The sequence below is a fragment of the Pan paniscus genome, chromosome 22, assembly GCF_029289425.2.
Source record: "Pan paniscus chromosome 22, NHGRI_mPanPan1-v2.0_pri, whole genome shotgun sequence".
In the NCBI taxonomy this organism is placed as follows: Eukaryota; Metazoa; Chordata; class Mammalia; order Primates; family Hominidae; genus Pan; species Pan paniscus.
In genome coordinates, this window is record NC_073271.2 from 40,071,360 (window position 1) to 40,090,949 (window position 19,590).

The window sequence follows — 19,590 nt, forward strand, 5'->3', positions numbered from 1 at the left end:
AATTTACCCGTTTCTTGATTGTTCCAGCAGAAATCTCTGAACCTTGAGATCCCAGGCATTGAACTGTTTGTGCTTAAGAAAGGGTTTTCTTTTCTGAATCCCTTTAATTTTCAGTATATTGTTTGCTTAGTAACTTTTTACGTTGATAAATTGCTCAAAAATAGAACTCTGTTCTCAACATGCTGGAGTTTGTGCCAGTCCAGAGCAAGCCTCTTAGATGAGCTTCTCGGTGAAGCTCACTGGCTGACTGCGGCCTGCGCTGCTGCGTGAGCTGTCTCCACGGGGAAGAGTCACTCACCTGAGGGACACGCAGAGCTAGATTTTGCATGTAGACATTTATTTTATTTCAGACACTTATGTCATGTAGACATTTATTTTATTTGTCTTTTCAGATAAATAGTTTTGCACATGGCCATGCAGGTAGCAATGTGAGTGACACACAGCAGGCTGTGCCCCATTGATTAGTAGTACGGAGCTTCATGGAAGATATGTCATAAATGTGTGTGTGTGTGTGTGTGTGTGTGTGTGTGTGTGTGAATGTAGTTAGTAAAACATTTGCCCTTAGAGATAAATTCACCCAAGCACTGAACTCTTACTGTCCATAGAACCACGGACATTGTAGTGAGATGAAAGGACTGTAGAGACCGTATCTAGTCTGGTGATTCTTGTTTCAGGGTCCTCTTTACCCAGAACAATTCACACACACACAAAATGATACTTACGACTTGAGGATTTGTGTGCATCCCTGCCACCCATCCCCTGGTTAAGCTCTCCTGAGTGAGTGGTCTCTGATGCTGTTTTGTAAACAAGAAAACGGAGTCTGGAAGTGACTAGGTCTGAAGAGCATAAGCCATTGATGGGGATGGTGTTTCATAATATAGGAACTTAGTTTTGTGTGCTTGGTTTAAAATAATTTTAAGAGATTTAAACTTTAATTAATGAAGAGAAATATATTTTAGTTAATTTCAAAAGGAGAAGTTCTTATTTCAGAGCTAAGCTCATTAGTACCTAGCCCAAGTCACAAACTCAGAAATTTAAGAATTTTTATCAAATGATTTTTCTTCACCTAATGAAGCAAATGAGGAAAAGCAACATTTTCCACCTCGAAATGACCCTCTGGGCTGCCTGTAATCACCTGGATTTAGAGACTCTGCCTGGGTTGCTCAGCCCTAACTGCGGGTTGGGGACGGGGCTGTGAGGGAACCATTCACTCCTAGAGCCGGGCTCTCTGTTCACGTGTGCCTAGGGATTTCACCTGATGTTGAGATTTTTGTCTTACTAGCCGGGAGGGGGGAAAATTGAAGTATTCAAGTCCAAATGATTCAGACATGATGTCTTCTGAGTGAGACGACCCCAGGAGGCTGATTGGAGAGGGTTGTTAGTTTTGTTATTACCTTGTGGCTGGAAGGAGAAATGTGTAAGTAATAGAGGGTGTGGGCTCTGGAGTTCCCTTGTAGCGTCGGCATTCACAGGAGCCATACGGGGTCTGTTGGCTCCTCTAGGTGCTCGTCTGCAGGGCCGGGAAGTCACAGGTATTTTCAAGGCTTTGTATTGTGTGAGGAGCCTCTTACCCGTGCTGTATTTTCCGAGCCCTTTGCTTTGCTGAATGAAGTTGTTGTCCCCTTGGCCTTTCCTTGAGTGGAAGCTGCCCCATTGCTTTTAGTCATAGCTATTGCACCTCTTTGCACGGTTGAGTTCTGCGTCTCCAGTGAGAGGAGGTGGCCAAAGGTGAATGCTGGATTTGAGGCAAGGATGTGTCACCCACTGATGACTTTCTCACAGTCTGTCAGTCTCTTTCCTTCTAAGAACCCGCTTCCTGTTTCGTCATCTCCTTCTGATGCACACAGCTGGCTGCGCCTCCTTACATGCGCTGTGCCTGTCGGCTTCCCAGGCCGGAGAGGACAGCCTCCCTTGTCGCTTGTGTTGAAGCCCACACAATCCTCTTTGCACACTTTGCACCTGTGTTTGATCAACACTGAGATTCACACTGTTTACTTAGAGGGCTTCGCTGGTAACTTCACGTCAGAAGTGTTTCTCTTTTTCTCCTTTTTTCTAAATTTTTAAATTTTTTGGTAGAGATGAGTGTCTCACTGTGTCGCCCAGGCTGGTCTGGAACTTGCGGGCTCAAGTGATCTTCCCTGCTCCCCTCCCAAAGTGCTGGGATTACAGGTCTGAGCTGCCCGTGGCTGTGTTTTTCTCTCTTGTGCAGTAGTTTTTACTCCAGTCTAGTTGTTAGGATTTTTTGGTGAGAGTCAGGTTTTAGGGCTACAGTTGAGCAGAGGCCAGGGGGTAGGTGTGCCACTGTCAGTTGCAGATCCCACTGTCCCACTTTCGAGTGGGTGGCTTATAAAACATGTCCTGCTAACATCCTGGTTGCTTTACCAGTTGATTTGAAGTACCTCATTTATTTAAAGAGAATAGGAGGCAACGAAGTGGCCAGCTGTGATGGAAACTAGCCCTGCTCTGTAGTAGGGCTTGATCCACACTCCAGGGGCGACGGGGGCTGAGGAGGGGAGCAAGACGGCCGGATAGAGGCCTCTGCCCTGTGGGTGCTGCTTACTAGCCTTGCGCACTCCCTTAATGGAAAATGTGTTAAGAATGGAGATTGTGCCTACCTTGCACAGCTGGCTGCTGGGGTGAGCGGTAACACCTGTGAAGTGAGGCCAGTTCTGCGTGAGTTCAGGATCCTCCTTGACAGAGTATTTCCTTTTTTTTTCTGTAACAATTTCTAATTTTCCCTCCATTTACAAAAGTTGAATGTTTTCTTTATGTAAATTTGGAAAATAACAGACAAATATACGAAGAAAATGTCGTTGCTTTTGCTAGCAGGAAGAGGTTCCCTTTTTTTGTCCATGGCCTTCTTATGTATAGATGAACTGCAGTTATTTCCTTGCTCCTATTTGGACATTTGAATTCTTCAAAATTCTTTGCAATTGCAGCAGTTTGTATCCTTATACATACATCTTTGCGTGTAAATTCATACAAGTAGAATTGGAAGGTCGAAGATAGACATGTTTTTAAAGCTATATGTTGTCAATTTGTCCTCCAGAAAGGTCTTCCCATTTTCAGTCATGCTAGTGATGCCTGTTTTCCTGCACCTTTGGTAAGAAAAAAGTATGATACTTATATATTTTGTCGCCAAATTAGAAGAACGGGGAAGATACTTTCTTGAAGGCCATAATGTGTTTGTTACAATGATTGCCCAAGTGATTTTTTGGGGGGTTTGGAATGTGTTTCATTCAGCGTTTGACCTTTTATCAGCTTAGCTGCTGGTTACGTAACAGACCGTGTGGGCCTAGCAGGGTCAGGACTCCTCCAGACCCCAGGAGAGTCACCAGCCTAGCCTGTGGCACGGAGGAACCGTGCAGGGGACGCCGTCAGAGTTAGCTGGCCGGTTTGTGAACAGAGGCTGTGTGTGGCCAACCTGCAGGTTGAACCAGAGGAAGAAGAAGGTTTACAGTCAAAGCTGGCCAGCTGGGATCGGTATTCTGAGGTGCAGGCCTGGCAGAGGACAAAGGCAGAGATGTAATGTGGGAATATAGATTGTGTTTGCTGAGGGCTTACAGTGTACCCGACACCCTGCTGGGTGGGTGCTCTCATGTGGAGGTGGAGGATCTTGTGCACCCATGAGCCATGAGGGGGAGGAGCTGGATTGGAGGAGGAGGGGTGGTTGTGAGAGCTGTTGCTGAAGAAGAACTGATGGCTCACTGGACAAAAGGAAAGAGAGGACTGTCAAGAATCATTCAAGAAACGTTTCCTTGCCTGCCAGGCACTGTGGGAGACAGGGATAGGGGGTGCACATAAATGAAGAGGAAAGGGCCCCACCTACCAGCATGAGGCTGCCACGGGTCATCAGCACAGTGTCCAAGTAGTGACGAAGTGTTGTCTGCACACAGGGGACTGTAAGGGAGGGAAAGGCAGCTTTGCCGGATGCCTCAGGTCAGCTCGGTAAACATTTGCAGGTGCCTGATAGGTGCTAGGGAAGCTTTCTAGAGGAGGCCCTGTGTGAACTCCATTAAAAAGATTCATTCAGGCTGGGCACAGTGGCTCACGCCTGTAATCCTGGCACTTTGGGAGGTCGAGGTGGGCGGATCATGAGATCAGGAGTTCCAGACCAGCCTGGCCAATATGGTGAAACCCTGTCTCTAGTAAAAATACAAAAATTAGCTGGGCATGGTGGCAGGCGCCTGTAATCCCAGCTACTCGGGAGGCTGGGGCAGGAGAATTGCTTGAACCCGGGAGGCAGAGGTTGCAGTGAGCCGAGATCATGCCACTGCACTCCACCTGGGCAAAAGAGCGAGACTCCGTCTCAAAAAAAAAAAAAAGGACTCGTTCACTTATCAGATCTTCATTGAGCTTCTGTTTTGTGCCAACCATTGTGGTAGGCACTGTATTTTCAGCAGAGAGTGAAACAGAATTCCTGGCCTTATGAAGCTTACGTGCTAAGGAATGAGTAGGGGTAGTAAGAACTCACCAGGTAGATGTGACTGCTGGTGGCGCGGGAGAGTGCGTTTCAGGTGGAGAAGATGGTGTTATTGAAGGTGCTCTGAAGGAGCCTGGTCTTGCTAGAACTTCAGGGGCGAGGCAGGCTTTGGGGGCAATGAAGGGAAATTCTGAAGTTCTTTGTGTGTCACGTTGAGGCTTGCCCTTTGTTCTGTAGCCAGTAGGGAGCCATGAAAGGTTAGGACCTAGTGAGGCAGAGGGCAGAGAGAGGCGAAGAGTTTGGAAACTTCTGCCATAGTCCAAGGGAAAAGGCGGAGTTCCAAAAGGCAGTTGAGGTAGATTTTATTTATTATTATTATTATTTGAAACACTCTGTTGCCCAGGCTGGAGTACAGTGGTGTGATCTTGGCTCATTGTAGCCTCCGCCTCCAGGGCTCAGGCAATTCTCCTGCCTCAGCCAGTCAAGTAGCCGGGATTACAGGTGCGCACCACCATGCCCGGCTAATTTTTGTATTTTTTGGCAGAGATAGGGTTTCACTATGTTGCCCAGGCTGGTCTTGAACTCCTGAGCGCAAGTGATCTACCCTCCTCAGCCTCCCAAAGTGCCAGGATTACAGGCGTGAGCTATTGCACCCAGCCGGCAGATTTTAAATAAATAGGTTCAAGAAAAATTTAGTGAATTGATGGTTCTGGGTCCACTGGATATCCATATATAAAAACAAATCTTGATCTCACCCCATAAACAAAATTAATTCCAGGTGGAGTTTTGATCTAAACATGAAAAATAAAATAAGAAAACTCTTGAAGATAACTTGGGAAAATGTCTTTGGGACCTTAAGGTTGGCAAATATTTCTTAAATAGGACATGAAACCTTTATGGTTATGCACCAGCCGTGAAGGAAGAGGGTCCTGCATTAGACTACGTAAACATCAGTGCTTCTCTTCACTGAAAGGTACTCTGAAGGGAGTGAAAAGGCCCTCCGCAGCTTGGAAGGGTACAACCGGTATATATAGACAAGAAAGGGCCCTTACTCCAGGGCGTACTGTGAAGAACTCACATACATCAATGCAGAAAGACTGACAAACCAGTAGAAAAACAGGCAAGAGAGGAAATCCAAATGGCCGATAAACATGAAAAGGGGCTCAGTCTCATGAATCATAGCAAAATGCAAACTGAAACCATTATTAATGAAGTACCTGCACACACCACCAGAGTGGCCAGGATGGAAAGGCTTTCCCCGGGTATCAGTGGGAGGGTGGAGATGCTGGCGCTCATTCACTGATCATAGTGTGCATCACTGGGACCACTTTGGAAGGCTGTTTGCGATATCTAATGGGTATCGCCATTACAAGACATGCCCCGTGACCCAGCACATCCACCCCTGGTGTGTACAGATACATGCACACACATGTACATCAGAAGGCAAGTACACAGAGATACTTGTGGCACCCGTGAGTCATTGGAGCTACAAACGGGGAAGAACTCAAATGTTCATCTTGTCCAAGGGATGACAACGTTGCACTGTGGCCCTGTAGTGTGCTAGGGTACAGTGATGAACGTGAATGGGTCGTAGTGGATGACTCTAACCAACCTGAAGTTGAGCTAAAGAAGTTAGACACAAGAGAAGGCATACTTTTTTTTTTTCTGAGATGGAGTCTTGCTCTGTTGCCCAGGCTGGAGTGCAGTGGCGTGATCTTGGCTCACTGCAACCTCTGCCTCCTGGGTTGAAGCGATAAGAGAAGGCATACTTTTTGATTCCTTGTGTCTGAAGTTCACGGTGAAGCTACACCAGTCTGCTGTGAACTGTCTGGCAGGTGGAGGGGCTGGTGACTGGCACGGAGTTCCGGCGGGAGCTGCCTTCACGGGAGGCATAGCAGGCGTTCACCTAGGACTCATGTACCTTCCAGTGTGTGGGTTGCACTCAAGTGGTAGGGGTATCAAAAGAGAGAAGAACAAGAATGCCTTTAATTTTATACTTGGAAGTGGCAAGATGGCACTTGCCATTGCTAATACAGCAATCAGGAGAGGAGGAGGGGCTTTAAGGAAAATTAATATAAATTAAGAATTTGTTTAAGAAGTCTGTTATTCACAAAAGATGATATCTAAATGGCCAAGAGGTATCTGATGGCCCACTAGGGAAATGTGAGTTTTCTGGAGACGGTGAGGCCACCACCCGGTTCCAGAGTGAGGTGACCAAGCTGCACGCTCTGCCATTCAGTCTCAGGCTCTCAGGGCAGAGCGGAGGCTTGGTCTTTGTTGTGTTGGGTGCTGTGGCATGCTGGGTGGCAGATGCCACCATAGAGGCATGGCCTTCGTGCTGTTGGCTGAGGTGCCCATTTTCTGTTTCGGCCACCATTTAGGAGCAAGGGGCTGACATTTGTTTGGACGACTCAAAGCCATGAAGCCATGGCTGCAGAACAATTGCTCTTTTCCAGAGTTTGTGAGACTCTTGTTTTTTATTCTCAAGCTGCACTCTAATGGGTAAAATAAGCCAGGGTGGCTCTGGCACTCTCTGTCCCCTTCCCCCGAGCTCTTGCGTCTCTGCTGCAGGGATGCTGGTGGGAGAAGAGTGCTGGCGCTGCCTGTGTTCTGCTGTGAGTAGCCTGGCGCACTTGGGCCTGGGGGCGTCTTCGGACCCTGAGAAGTCATCCCTCCGTTGAGGCAGGGGTAACATTGCAAATAGCTTTACCCATAGTAGCCAAACACTGGAAACAACCCAGACACTTGATAGGAGTGGATAAATAAACTGTGGCCAACTTGTAGAAAGGTTTAATAAGCAGCAGTGAAAAAGAACAGGCTGACAGACTCAGCAGGGTTGAATCTTAAAGATACTGTGTTGAATTAAAGAAGCCCCATGCACAAAGGAGGACATGCTGTGTGATTTCATTATATGAAGTTCACAGATCAGCCAGAAGGAATTGATGGTGGCCGAAGTCAGGAGCCGGGTGCCTCTTTGGGGTGGATCTTGACTGGGAAAAGGGACTTGAGAGAACCTTCTAGGATAATTTTATTTCTTGATTAGGTGGTGGTTACATTTGTAAAAATCATCGACCTCTAAATTTAGGGTTTGTGCCCTTCACATACCTTGTTGTATGCATTTTGCCACTTGTTTTTTCAAAGCAATGAAAAAGTATCACTGCAATTAGGTTTTAAATAAATTTGTTTCGTTAACATGTCTGGAAGTCTTAGATGTCTTACTGTGGAAGGTCTCGCTGCTGCGGAGCCCACCTCTTTCAGGCCCTCTAAAGTATAGAGAAGAAGCAGAGTGCCCGGCCCCCTTTGGGGTGTTACCTGGGGTTTGGGTGGGAGCTAAGAGACACACACAGTAAGTAGTAACATACGAGGCAGGTGGCTCTGCAAGGCGGCACTGCAGAAAGGGTTGTGTATGCCACATCATATGCCAAATTCACATGCGTGTCTTTTTTTCCCCATAAAAACTGAAATTTTAAAATGATCTGTGATAGGAAATACAGGGAGCTGCGATTCTCCTGGGAAATAAAGGCACTTAGAGCATGGAGCCGGTGAGAACTCGCAGCGGAGACCAGAGCAGGCCCGGGGGAGGCTTTGCACTTTGGGAGGTGTGAGTTCCAGAGGGAGGGGTGGCCGAGCTCACCTTCAGGTTTCTGTTATTCAGTGAAAGCCTGCCCTTGTTCCTTGGCGTGGGTGTGTGCAGGACCTGCCTGCTCTCTCCCGCCTCCTTCAGGATGGAAGTTGAAGGTGAAGTCTCAGCAGCCAGTGGCCAATGGGTGCCACTGGATTTTGTTGTTTTTACCCCAGAAAAGCTGCCGCTACCTGATGCTGCTACTTTTTTAATACTGTCGTTCAAACTTACCAAAGCGGGACTTGCTCTTTGCAGGAAAAAAATATACAAAGAACTATTCTATAATCATGCCATGCAGTAATTAATGCCACTGTTGGCATTTTGGTGGTATCATTTGGGAGCCTTTCTGGGGTGCACCTGTGCTGTCAGGTGGCGCCTCAGCTCTCGGCTGCTGCTGTTCCCTGCGGACTCAGTTCAGCGCCTGGTCGCGGAGCGGCCCTCGTGCCCTGGCTGCTCTTGCTTCTGCATCCAGTGTCCTCTGCCGCGGCTCCCCTGCTGTGGCTCCTGGGCTTTATCTCCCTTCTCTGTGGATGCATCTTTACCGAAAGCACTGTACGTCTTCCTGCTTTGTAAGAGTCTCTCGTGGTCTCCTAGGAGGTTTTTGTTTGTTTGTTTGTTTTGAGTTTCGCTATTGCCCAGGCTGGAGTGCAATGGCATGATCTTGGCTCACCGCAACCTCCGCCTCCCGGGTTCAAATGATTCTCCTGTCTAAGCCTCTCGAGTAGCTGGGATTACAGGTGCATGCCACCACACCCGGCTAATTTTTGTATTTTTAGTAGAGATGGGGTTTCATCATATTGGTCAGGCTGGTCTCAAACTCCTGACCTCAGGTGATCTGCCCACCTCGGCCTCCCAAAGTGCTGGGATTACAGGCATGAGCCACCGCGCCCGGCCTCTCCTAGGAGGTCTTTCTGTCACCAGTGTGTGCCCAGGGGAGGTGCCTGTTTACAGAAGCTTTTGCGCAGTGGGTACTGATGGTGGTAGCGTCTTGGGAGATGAAAAGTATCCCAGATCTCCTGGCACCTGGGAACCAGGCGGGCCTGCAAGGTGCGGTCAGCCCGCTCCAGGCCTGCTGTGGTTTGACTGATGAGGACGCTCATCAATCGGAGGGACACGCTCTGTCCAGGATCTCAGAGCTGCATCCTGCTGCCCCGCTTTTCTGTGCCTTCCCTCAGTGTGGTATGTTTGGGTGAGAGAGTTGTGCAGCTTTATGAAAGTGGCTTCCGATTATGCAGTTTTTGACCTACACTGATTTTTTTTTCCCAAAAGGTTTAAGTAGCTTATCTTATTTTTCAAAAGTTGGGCTTTTTAGCTTTTATGGGAACATTTGATGGCACTCTTTGGTTCTTCCTTGTTGGTTCCAGGTCCTTTATTTGTGCTCAGGGTGCCTTGCAAGAGTTCTTATGGGAGTCAGTTTCCCCGGCATTGGCAGCTCATCACCTGTTGACTGGTGATTTGAAGAGCACAGGTGAACACATTTCACCAAAACTAGGACACATCATGAAGTTAGTGCCACCAGAGAAAAAGTCAGCATTGCCACTTAAAAATGTAAGATGCCACTTGATTAAGAGAAACATTCCTATTTCAGAAGTGCTAAAATGTGGGGAAAAACTGCATCTTATACAGCAGGCGATTTTGCTTTTCTGATAGTGTTTTCTTTTTTTTTGTTTTTTAAGTGGAAAGGCTCAAGTAAATACAGAAGCAGAGAGGATAACGTAATGCCCATGTAGGACCCATGAACAGTTACAGTAGGCGCGGCACCTGGCCAGCCTCTACTTCATCTGCATCCTCGTTCACTTGCCCTGGGACGTTTTTCAAATACAGACATTGGGTTTCACCTGTAAATACTGCAGTGTATAGGGAGCAATAGGGAGCTCTTTTTCCCAAACATAAATATACTGTCTTTATCACGCCTGAAGAGTGAACTGTAATTCCTCGTGTGATATTTCTACTCGGTATTCAGTTTCTGCTGTTGAACGTGATCTTTCTTAAATGTGACCAAGCAGTCATTTGAGGTCTTAGTTTTCCCTCCCCTCTTGACACTAATCTGTGGCCAATCCTCACTCTTGGAGTAAATGATCATATTTGGTCTTTTTCTAGGTTTTTCCTTTTTTTAAAAAAAAATTCTTTTTCTATATACATTTTTCAGATCTAGACCTGCAGAGGCTTTTTCTTAATAAGGTTTTCAAAAATACAATAATTGAAAGTTATACATAAAACCTGATAACACATTTGAATATAGGTCACACTGCTTCTCTCTTCCCATGTGAATGTAGGTGATTAGTGTTCTCTGCCCCTTTCTCTCTCCTGTAGCTCTGCATATCACAGAACTGTTAGATGAGGTGGCTGCTTGAAGGATGGAGGGTTTTGCACGTTCAAGCTAGAGCATGTGGGTTTGTTCAAGCTAGAGCTGTCCCGGAGCACCCCTCACACGTTCGCATTTGCACCCCCACAGGTCTCCGTCCCACCTGGTGCTCTGGACTGCTGGGTGTTTCTGAGCTGTCTGGAGGTGTTGCAGAGGATAGAAGGCTGCTGTGACCGGGCACAGATCGACTCAAACATTGCCCACACTGTGGGGCTGTGGAGCTATGCCACAGAAAAGGTGCCTACCTGCCCAAGTGTGGAATGCTCGCGTTGTCTCTGCGGCCATGCCTGGGTGGCAGAGGAAGTCTGCTGTTTGGAGGAAAGGTGTTGCTCATTTAGATCACGATGCGTCCACTTTAGTGGCCGTAGAAGGTGTCTGGGTGCAGCCAAAGAAGTCATAGTTCCCTACCACATGTCGATGTAGTCAGCAGACAGCAAGCACTTGCTGTGCTTCTGTGAAATTGACTCTGTACCCTGAGTCGGGGGACACGAGGGTGGTGCTGAAATGTCAGCTCACCAGGCAGAGCTGTGCTGGTGTGTGCAGCAGGTAGGCTGCCAGGGCTGGGCTTATGCAGGTGCAGGCGTAGCCTGGGGAACTCACGGAGGTGAAGGACAGAAGCGGAGGATTCCCACCCTCCAAGCCTCACTGGGAGCTGTTGTGTAGGATGTATTTTTGTATCCAGATTTGAGTCATTGGGTAGGAAAGCTAAATTTCTTCTAGAATTTAGCTGGATTTGAATTTTTGTATTTAAATTCTTGAATTCCCTGCTGACTCTTATGGCAAATTAATTGAAATTGTGGATTTATCTTAACAGTTAAAGTCCTTGGGCTATCTGTGTGGACTTGTGTCAGAGAAAGGACCTAACTCAGAAGATCTCAACAGGACAGTTGACCTTTTGGCAGGTTTGGGAGCTGAGCGACCAGAAACAGGTACTTTTTTGTATATACCTATGTGAGTGGTGAGGTGGACAGTAATGAAAATGTCCATTGCAAGTTGGCACATTTAACCGAAGTTCTAAGAGTAATCATATTACTCACCATTTGGAAAATTATACCCATTATTAGCTGACTGGATTAAAGCACATGATAGTTTACCTTTTAACAGCATAATGCAATATTAGAAATAGTTGAAGAAATTGGAAGGAGTTTCAGAAATGTAGCTGAGTTTCTCCTGGGCTTAAGGGACTTTATAGCTCATGTTCAAATGTACCACTCTCTCTCTGAATTACAGATAATCTGTTTTTCTAACAATATGACCTGACGGTTTTTTTTTTTTTTTTTTTTTAAGAGACAGGGTCTCACTCTGTTGCCCAGACTGGAGTGTAGTGGCACAGTCTTGGCTCACTGCAGCCTCGACCTCCTGGGCTCAAGGGATCCTCTTGCCTCAACCTCCCAGGTAGCTGGGACTACAGGTGTGTGCTACCATACTTGGCTAATTTTTTAATTTTTTGTAGAGATGGAGTCTCGCTGTATTGCCCAGGCTGGTCTCAAACTCCTAGCCTAAAGTGATCCTCCTGCCCTGGCCTCCCAGCAAATTTTTAAAAATAAATTGGCTGGGCACGGTGGCTCCCACCTGTAATCCCAGCACTTTGGGAGGCCGAGGTGGGCGGATCACCTGAGATCAGGAATTCGAGACCAGCCTGACCAACATGGAGAAACCCTGTCTCTACTAAAAATACAAAATTAGCCGGGTGTGGTGGTGCATGCCTGTAATCCCAGCTATTCGGGAGGCTGAGGCAGGAGAATCGCTTGAACCTGGGAGGCGGAGGTTGTGGTGAACAAAGATTGCTCCATTGCACTCCAGCCTGGGCAACAAGAGCAAAACTCTGTCTAAAAAAAAAAAAAAAAAAAAAAAAATTCTCCTGGATAATAAGGCTCTTTGAAAGGAGGATTACTCATTGTTTTACGTAGGAATATATGATGAGTATTATTTAGCAAGACTGTTGCTAAAGAATATCTGATGAGCTGAAAGCATTCTTAGTAAATTGAATAAATGTTTAAGGGAAAAAATACATAGTATTTATATTTCATTGTTTCAACTTGAGACCATTTCAGATCACTTCGGAAGTAATTTAATTCATTGGAGTATTTGTAATATATGTTTCTAAAAAAGTTTAGTTCTAAAGATCAGAGAAAAAGCATGACACAAAGCATTTTGACTATTTTATGAATATGTGAATTGAAAGAGAATGTACATAATCATGTAGTTTCCGTTGGCATTGGCCGGTTTGTAATTTCACAAGAGTCAGATGAGGTCATCTACCTGCAGTATGTGAAGGTGAATGTAAAGTCATGTGACTGGACATGATGAAGATGAAGAGGGACTCTCGTTTCTTTCTGTTTAAGCCAACACAGCTCAGAGTCCTTATAAGAAACTGAAAGAAGCATTATCATCAGTGGAAGCTTTTGAAAAACACTACTTAGTAAGTATTAACAAGTGTTCAATGTCTGTTCTGTGAATACCTGTCTCTAGAAGGCTTTGCTACATGGCCTGTTGAGTTGGGAAGGAACTGGTGTTGGGGGCCCCTTCTTGTTGGTTTTTTTTAGTTTCTTTGGTACCTGGGGAGTTGTGGACAAAACATGGAGTAGTTCATCAAATGTGTATTAGTGCCCATGGTACCATGCTAGGCATGGAATCATCTTTGAATATTTACCGTTTTGTTCAAATTGGGTTTGCTCACACAGAAATTATAAGAGAGGCTAGTGAATACTTTTCTTTGTAAAAAGGAGTAATTTGGACTTGGGCAGAGCTATTGTATTTGATTTTGAAAGACTTAAATTAGCAAAACTTTAAAAAACGGTGTAGGCAGAAGTGTGGTGGGTCAGCGTCATTCCCGGGTCATGGGCAACTTGAGCGTTTGGTCTGCCCGTAATGGCTGTACCTCTTATACACGCAAGTATGAAAAATACCCAGCATGTCACCCACGTGCAGAAAGTCCTTGGAAAAGTTAGATGTTTTGGATGAGTTTGTGGGTTTCTTTTATTATTATGCTTCATAATTTATACACAGGTTACCAATTTTGAGTATATATTACAGAAAAATTCACAAAAATAGATGCAAAGGAAAAAATAATGTTACATTATTAGCAATGTCTTCTGCGGGCTGGGCATGGTGGCTCACGCCTGTAATTCAGCACTTTGGGAGGTTGAGGCAGGTGGATCACTTGAGGTCAGGAGTTTGAGACCAGCCTAGCCAACATGGTGAAATCCTGTCTCTGCTAAAGATACAAAAAATTAGCCGGGCGTGGTGGCGCCTGTAGTCCCAGCTACTTGGGAGGCTGAGGCACAAGAATCACTTAAACCTATGAGGCGGAGGTTGCAGTGAGCTGAGATCTCGCCGCTGTGCTCCAGCCTGGGCGATGGAGCAAGACTCTGTCTCAAAACAAAAACCCAACAATGTCTTTTGTGTGAGCTTTAGGTGAATAAATGTAGTATTTGTCCATCATTAAAAGTTCAAGTACATAATTGTGTTTTTACTTCCCCACAGGATTTGTCCCATGCCACCATTGAAATGTATACAAGCATTGGGAGGATTCGATCTGCTAAGTTTGTTGGAAAAGATCTGGCAGAGTTTTACATGTAATTGATTTTGTACTTTTCTTTGCATTCTAAACATACAAATAACACGAGAAGATTTGTTATATATGGAGTTAGTATAAAGTGCACATAAATTTGTAGATTGAAAAGTGTAGATTTTCTTACCCAGTCCTCATAATTTTTTTTTTCAGTTTCTTCTGAAAACCAGATGGAGAGATTTTCTGCTTGTTACTCTTAATAACTGTTATTGGTCTTTGAGGTTCTTTTATTTAATTAAATATATACATTTTTGTAACTAAGTTTAATTAAAGAATTATAAGACAGTATAATGGTGAGTAAATTGGCATATAGATTCTTACATATTTTGTTATATAGCATTTCTCTAATTTTATCAAGTATTAAGAGGACTGAAAAACCTCAAGGCCATTGATGTAAAGCTACTGCATGTGTCAGGTTCATGAAAGAGGGATGATCTAGGGATGACTGGAAGAAGGTGTGTACAAGACTGCAGGATTTCCATTCCAGCTCCAGCTTTGAAGTTTGATTCCAGAAAAACTCAAAATTTAGCGTATTTCTAGTGTGTTTCATAAAATCAGACTATCAAAGAGAAGAAACCCCAGTGGGTCATGTGGTTACCATTTCAAAGTACTCAAAGGAGATACAAGCTATAAGGAAAAAGATGCTTGTTTTCATTTTCTAAAAAAAAAAAAAAGTGATTGAAATGAGATCTTGAAATCTGTACTCAAGTGATTTCATTAGGTGAAGCAAGAAATGAGAATTGATTTGATTTGAACTGATGTGAATTGGCTGGAAAGGGATTCTTAGATCAGCTAAGTGAACTTTCTGGTTTTCCGGATGTGGTTGGAGCAGCTTTGCCGATTACCCACTAGTTAACAGCAGAGTCACAGCTAGAATGTAGCTCTCTTGAACTTCCATGCTGTGTATCTAAAGAGGAAGGTGCTCCTTAAGGAAGCAGAGAGGCTTCTCGGGAAAGGGGAGGGGATCCTTGTTGCTCCTGAGGCTTTGACACAAGCCCTTATTAATTTGCATTTTAAAGGCAGGCAAGGCCGCACACACCAGTAGTCCCAGCTACAGTGGAGGAGGCTGAGGCGGGAGGATCACTTGAGCTGAGGAGTTTGAGACTGCAGTGAGCTATGATCACACCACTGTATTCCAGCCTGAGTGACAGAGCAAGACCCCATCTTTAAAAAAAACAGTTGTGCTTTAATCTTTGCTTTGGGGGCCAAGTGTTGCTATTTTAATTCTCCGGCGTTCTCTGGAAGCCGGATCCTGTGGAGTGCTCTTTGCCTGAGTTTCCAAGTGGCTCTGTGCTCCCTTCCGCTTGCGCCCTGTAGACTGCTTCTGTGTTTCTGTGCCTTTAGTAGGTAGTGTAGACCCATACTTGGACTTCCTGGCTTCATTGCTGACTAGCAGTGTACTTGTGGACAAGCCCTTCCTTCACCTTCTCTTAGCCTTGGCCCTCTTGCCTGTCAGCTTGAGATCATGAATGATAGGCTCACTTTCTTATCCTGAGATTCAGCTATGAAAGTTCCTCGACATGTGTATAAAGCCAGACCAACGATGTGTTGTGCTCTTATCACCACACGCTCATTTCTCAGATCTTTGCCTGGGAGTCTAATTATGTCGTCCTGAGTAGGTACTCTTTCTCACGGAGCGGGGTGGGTGGAAAAGGGCTATCTAGAGATGTTGAGTCTGTCCTGGCATGGGGTCTGGAGGATGGAGGGCAAAGTGAGAGAGATGGGGTTTCAGTGTGTTGATTATCCCTAGCTGTAATGAAAGCTACTGTTTGTTGACTTTGCAAGGAGGAAAAAGGCTCCACAAAAGGCAGAAATCTATCTTCAAGGAGCACTGAAAAATTACCTGGCTGAGGGCTGGGCACTCCCCATCACACACACAAGGAAGCAGCTGGCCGAATGTCAAAAGCACCTTGGACAAATTGAAAAGTATCCTTTAATGTTTTCATGAAGCAGGAAAATTATTTTCTGTTTATACGGCAACATTGCCCACAATCAATGTTTCATTCACACCTATTATTAAGGAGAGAAAAGTCCTAACTTATACATATGTATTGTATAGAAAATGAATGAAATGTCTAGTCGATTTTTTATAATCTAATTTTGAGTCCTAGTAACTTAAAAAAAAAAAAAAAAAAGCCCTTTGGCTTTTGAAGCCTCTGTGAAAGCCGTAGGAGACTTTGCATCCACTTTGCCCCGCACTCCTAAGTATGAGCCTCTCCACGCTCCTTACCTCTCCGCTCCAGCTACCTGCAGACCAGCAGCCTTTTAGCCAGTGACCACCACCTCACTGAAGAGGAGCGCAAGCACTTCTGCCAGGAGATACTTGACTTTGCCAGCCAGCCATCAGACAGCCCAGGTAAGACCAGTTCTTACAACTTGACTAGGAATATTTTCAAATATTACAGAAGTAAAAAAGAATACAAGATATACCAACCACTTACAGTAAACAGTTGCTAACATTTTGCTGAGTAGCTGACATGTATCTATGTCTTTCACCTGACTTTTTTTTTTATTTTTGCTTTAAGTCAAACTCTAGACCACATTAGATCTTCTAAAAATAAGGACAGTCTCTTAACCACACCCAAATAATTAATAAGGTTCTAATATCATCTGCTAAGTAGGCCATATTCATATTTCCCTAATTGTCTTAAAGTATTTTATAAATCATTTTTAATGGAGTCCAACAGGATATCACATATTACATGTGGTCGTTAGATCTCAGTTCTCTTTTAATGTAAAAAAAGTTCTTCCCATCTCTTTTTCTTCTTCTTCTTTTTTTTTTTTTTTGAGACAGAGTCTCGCTCTGTTGTCCAGGCTGTAGTGCAATGGTGCCATCTCAGCTCACCACAACCTCCGTCTCCCGGGTTCAAGCAATTCTCCTGCCTCAGCCTCCCAAGTAGCTGGGGTTACGTGCGCCCGCCACCATGCCCTGCTAATTTTTTGTATTTTTAGTAGAGACAGTGTTTTGCTCTGTTGGCCAGGCTGGTCTCAGACTCCTGACCTCAGGTGATCCACCCACCTCAGCCTCCCAAAGGGCTGGGATTACAGATGTGAGCCACCGCACCCAGTCTTTTTCTTCATTTTTTAAGATGGTGCTTTTTTTTTTTTTTTAAATGTAACAGCATTATTGTGATATTCACAAACCATGTAATTCACTCATTTGAAGTTTATAATTCAATGGCTTTTAGTCTGTTTCAGGAATGTGTGCAACCATTACCACAGTCAATATTATTATTATTATTTTTTTCTTTTTTTTTTTGACTATCTTGCTCTCTTGCCTGGGCTGGAGTGCAGTGGCACGATCCCAGCTCACTGTAGCCTCAACCTTCTGGAGTCAAGAGATCCTCTTACTTTGGCTTCCCGAGTGGCAGGGACCACAGGTGTGGGCCACCACACCCAGCTATTTTTTTTCTTCTCTGTCTCCCAGGTTGGAGTGCAGTGGCATGATTGTAGCCCACTGCAACCTCTGCTTTTTGGGCTCAATTGCTCCTCCCACCTCCACCTCCTGTGTAGCTTGGACTACAGGAGCATACCACCATGCCTGGCTAATTTTTGTATTTTTAGTAGAGATGGTTTTGCCATATTGCCCAGGCTGGTCTTTAACTCCTGAGCTCAAGGAATCTACACACCTCGGTCTCCCAAAGTGCTGGAATTACAGGTGTGAGCCACCATGCCTGGCCACCACAGTCAATTTTAAAACATATTTATCACCCTAAAAAGAAACCCCATACCGTAATCCCCAAAGTGCTGGGATTACAGGCGTGAGCCACCGCGCTGGGCCCCAGATGCTTGTAAGTGAATACACCCCAGCAGTCAATAACCACATCAACCTGACCCTGAAACTTCTAGGAACTTCTGCCTGCCCTGGGAGGCTGGGGCAGGTAGATCACTTGAGGTCAGGAGTTTGAGACCAGCCTGGGCAACATGGCGAAACCCTGTCTCTACAAAAAATTAGCCAGGTGTGGTGGCGGGCACCTGTAGTCCCAGCTACCCAGGAGGCTGAGGTGGGAGGATCGCTTGAGCCCAGGAGAACTGGGCTGTAGTGAGCCAAGATGGTGCCACTATACTATAGCCTGGGCGACAGAGCGAGACCCTGTCTCAAAGAAAGGGGGACAACAAAAGATCCATGTGGGTGGGTTTCTCGGGAGCATCATGACGTTAGTCTGTGAAGTCTTTAATGCGCCCAAGCTGACTGTTGGTAGAGCCGTGACCACATCTGCTGCTGCTTTGTATTTGAGACTATTTGAGTTGTGATGTTCCTGCCAACGTTCCTTGGTATCTCTATACGAATAAAATATTCCACAATCGTTTACTGTTTTCTCATGATCTATGGCATCAGTCTTGGCAAGTCCTTTCGTTGATGAATATTTAATAAATACTTAACTGGTCAGTTCTGCAGCCTTATGTATTTTCTAGACAAAACCAAGGTACTTACAGTTCGGTCAGAGAGAGAAGGGCCCAGAGAGAGCATTAGGCTCTCATTCCAGCAGCAACAGTAGACCTGGCTGGTTGCTGCCGTCCTGGGCCTGGGGGCACAGAGGGGTCCTGCTTAATCGGCTGACTTCGTAGACTGGCAGACACCTGGGGTTTGTTTCCACATCACAGCAGGGCACTTGGGCATCTTCACTGAGCATGTTTTTAAGTAGGTGAGAAAATATTGGAATCCCTTGGAAATAGCTCTAGAAATTGGACTTATTTACAAATTGTCGTTTGAAATTGAGAGGTAGTTGACTTGTATTTCTCTTAGGTTTGTCAAAGCAGACTTGAGAAGGTTAATTTCTGTACATTTTATGATTTCTAGGCATTACGTAGGTATTTGCTAATATTTTGCTTTTGATAAAATAGCTTTTGGGGGGTGTGAAGATGGCAAGAGGCTGGGCTCGGCTGTTGTGCCCATCACTGCTTCTTGCTTCAGTCTGCTCTTGGTGATCTTACTGTGTCCACGGCCTGCTGCTGCTTACTGTCAGGAAGTGTGACTTGGGGAGTCAGTTACGATAATGTCTATTTACAGGTCATAAGATAGTGCTACCCATGCATTCCTTTGCACAACTGCGAGATCTCCATTTTGATCCCTCCAATGCCGTGGTCCACGTGGGCGGCGTTTTGTGCGTTGAGATAACCATGTACAGCCAGATGCCTGTGCCTGTTCACGTGGAGCAGATTGTGGTCAATGTCCACTTCAGCATTGAGAAAAACAGCTACCGGAAGACTGCGGAGTGGCTTACCAAGCACAAGACTTCCAATGGGATCATTAACTTTCCACCTGAGACCGCACCTTTCCCTGTATCCCAAAACAGTTTGCCCGCGCTGGAGTTGTATGAAATGTTTGAGAGAAGCCCATCTGATAACTCCTTGAACACGACTGGGATTATCTGCAGAAACGTCCACATGCTCCTGAGAAGGCAGGAGAGCAGCTCCTCTCTAGAGATGCCCTCAGGGGTGGCTCTGGAGGAGGGTGCCCACGTGCTGAGGTGCAGCCACGTGACCCTGGAACCAGGGGCCAACCAGATAACATTCAGGACTCAGGTATGCGTTCAGGGTGGGAACTTGACTTTCAGGTTTGTAAAGAAGGGCCGTGGAACTTACAAGAACTGTCTGGAGTGTGC

General features: G+C 45.5%; 1 protein-coding gene across 3 annotated transcripts in view; it reads left to right on the forward strand.

Moving 5' to 3' along the window:
* The window catches only part of TRAPPC10 (trafficking protein particle complex subunit 10), a 94,664-nt gene that overhangs the window by 52,268 nt on the left and 22,806 nt on the right, over window positions 1-19,590 (forward strand). For all 3 annotated transcript variants that reach the window (XM_034948130.4, XM_055105273.2, XM_063601436.1), the window contains 7 exons: window positions 10,501-10,647; window positions 11,225-11,339; window positions 12,756-12,832; window positions 13,897-13,988; window positions 15,770-15,910; window positions 16,228-16,340; window positions 18,996-19,510. In XM_034948130.4, the coding sequence (XP_034804021.1) occupies window positions 10,501-10,647; window positions 11,225-11,339; window positions 12,756-12,832; window positions 13,897-13,988; window positions 15,770-15,910; window positions 16,228-16,340; window positions 18,996-19,510 (1,200 nt within the window). The remainder of the gene's footprint in view (window positions 1-10,500; window positions 10,648-11,224; window positions 11,340-12,755; window positions 12,833-13,896; window positions 13,989-15,769; window positions 15,911-16,227; window positions 16,341-18,995; window positions 19,511-19,590) is intronic.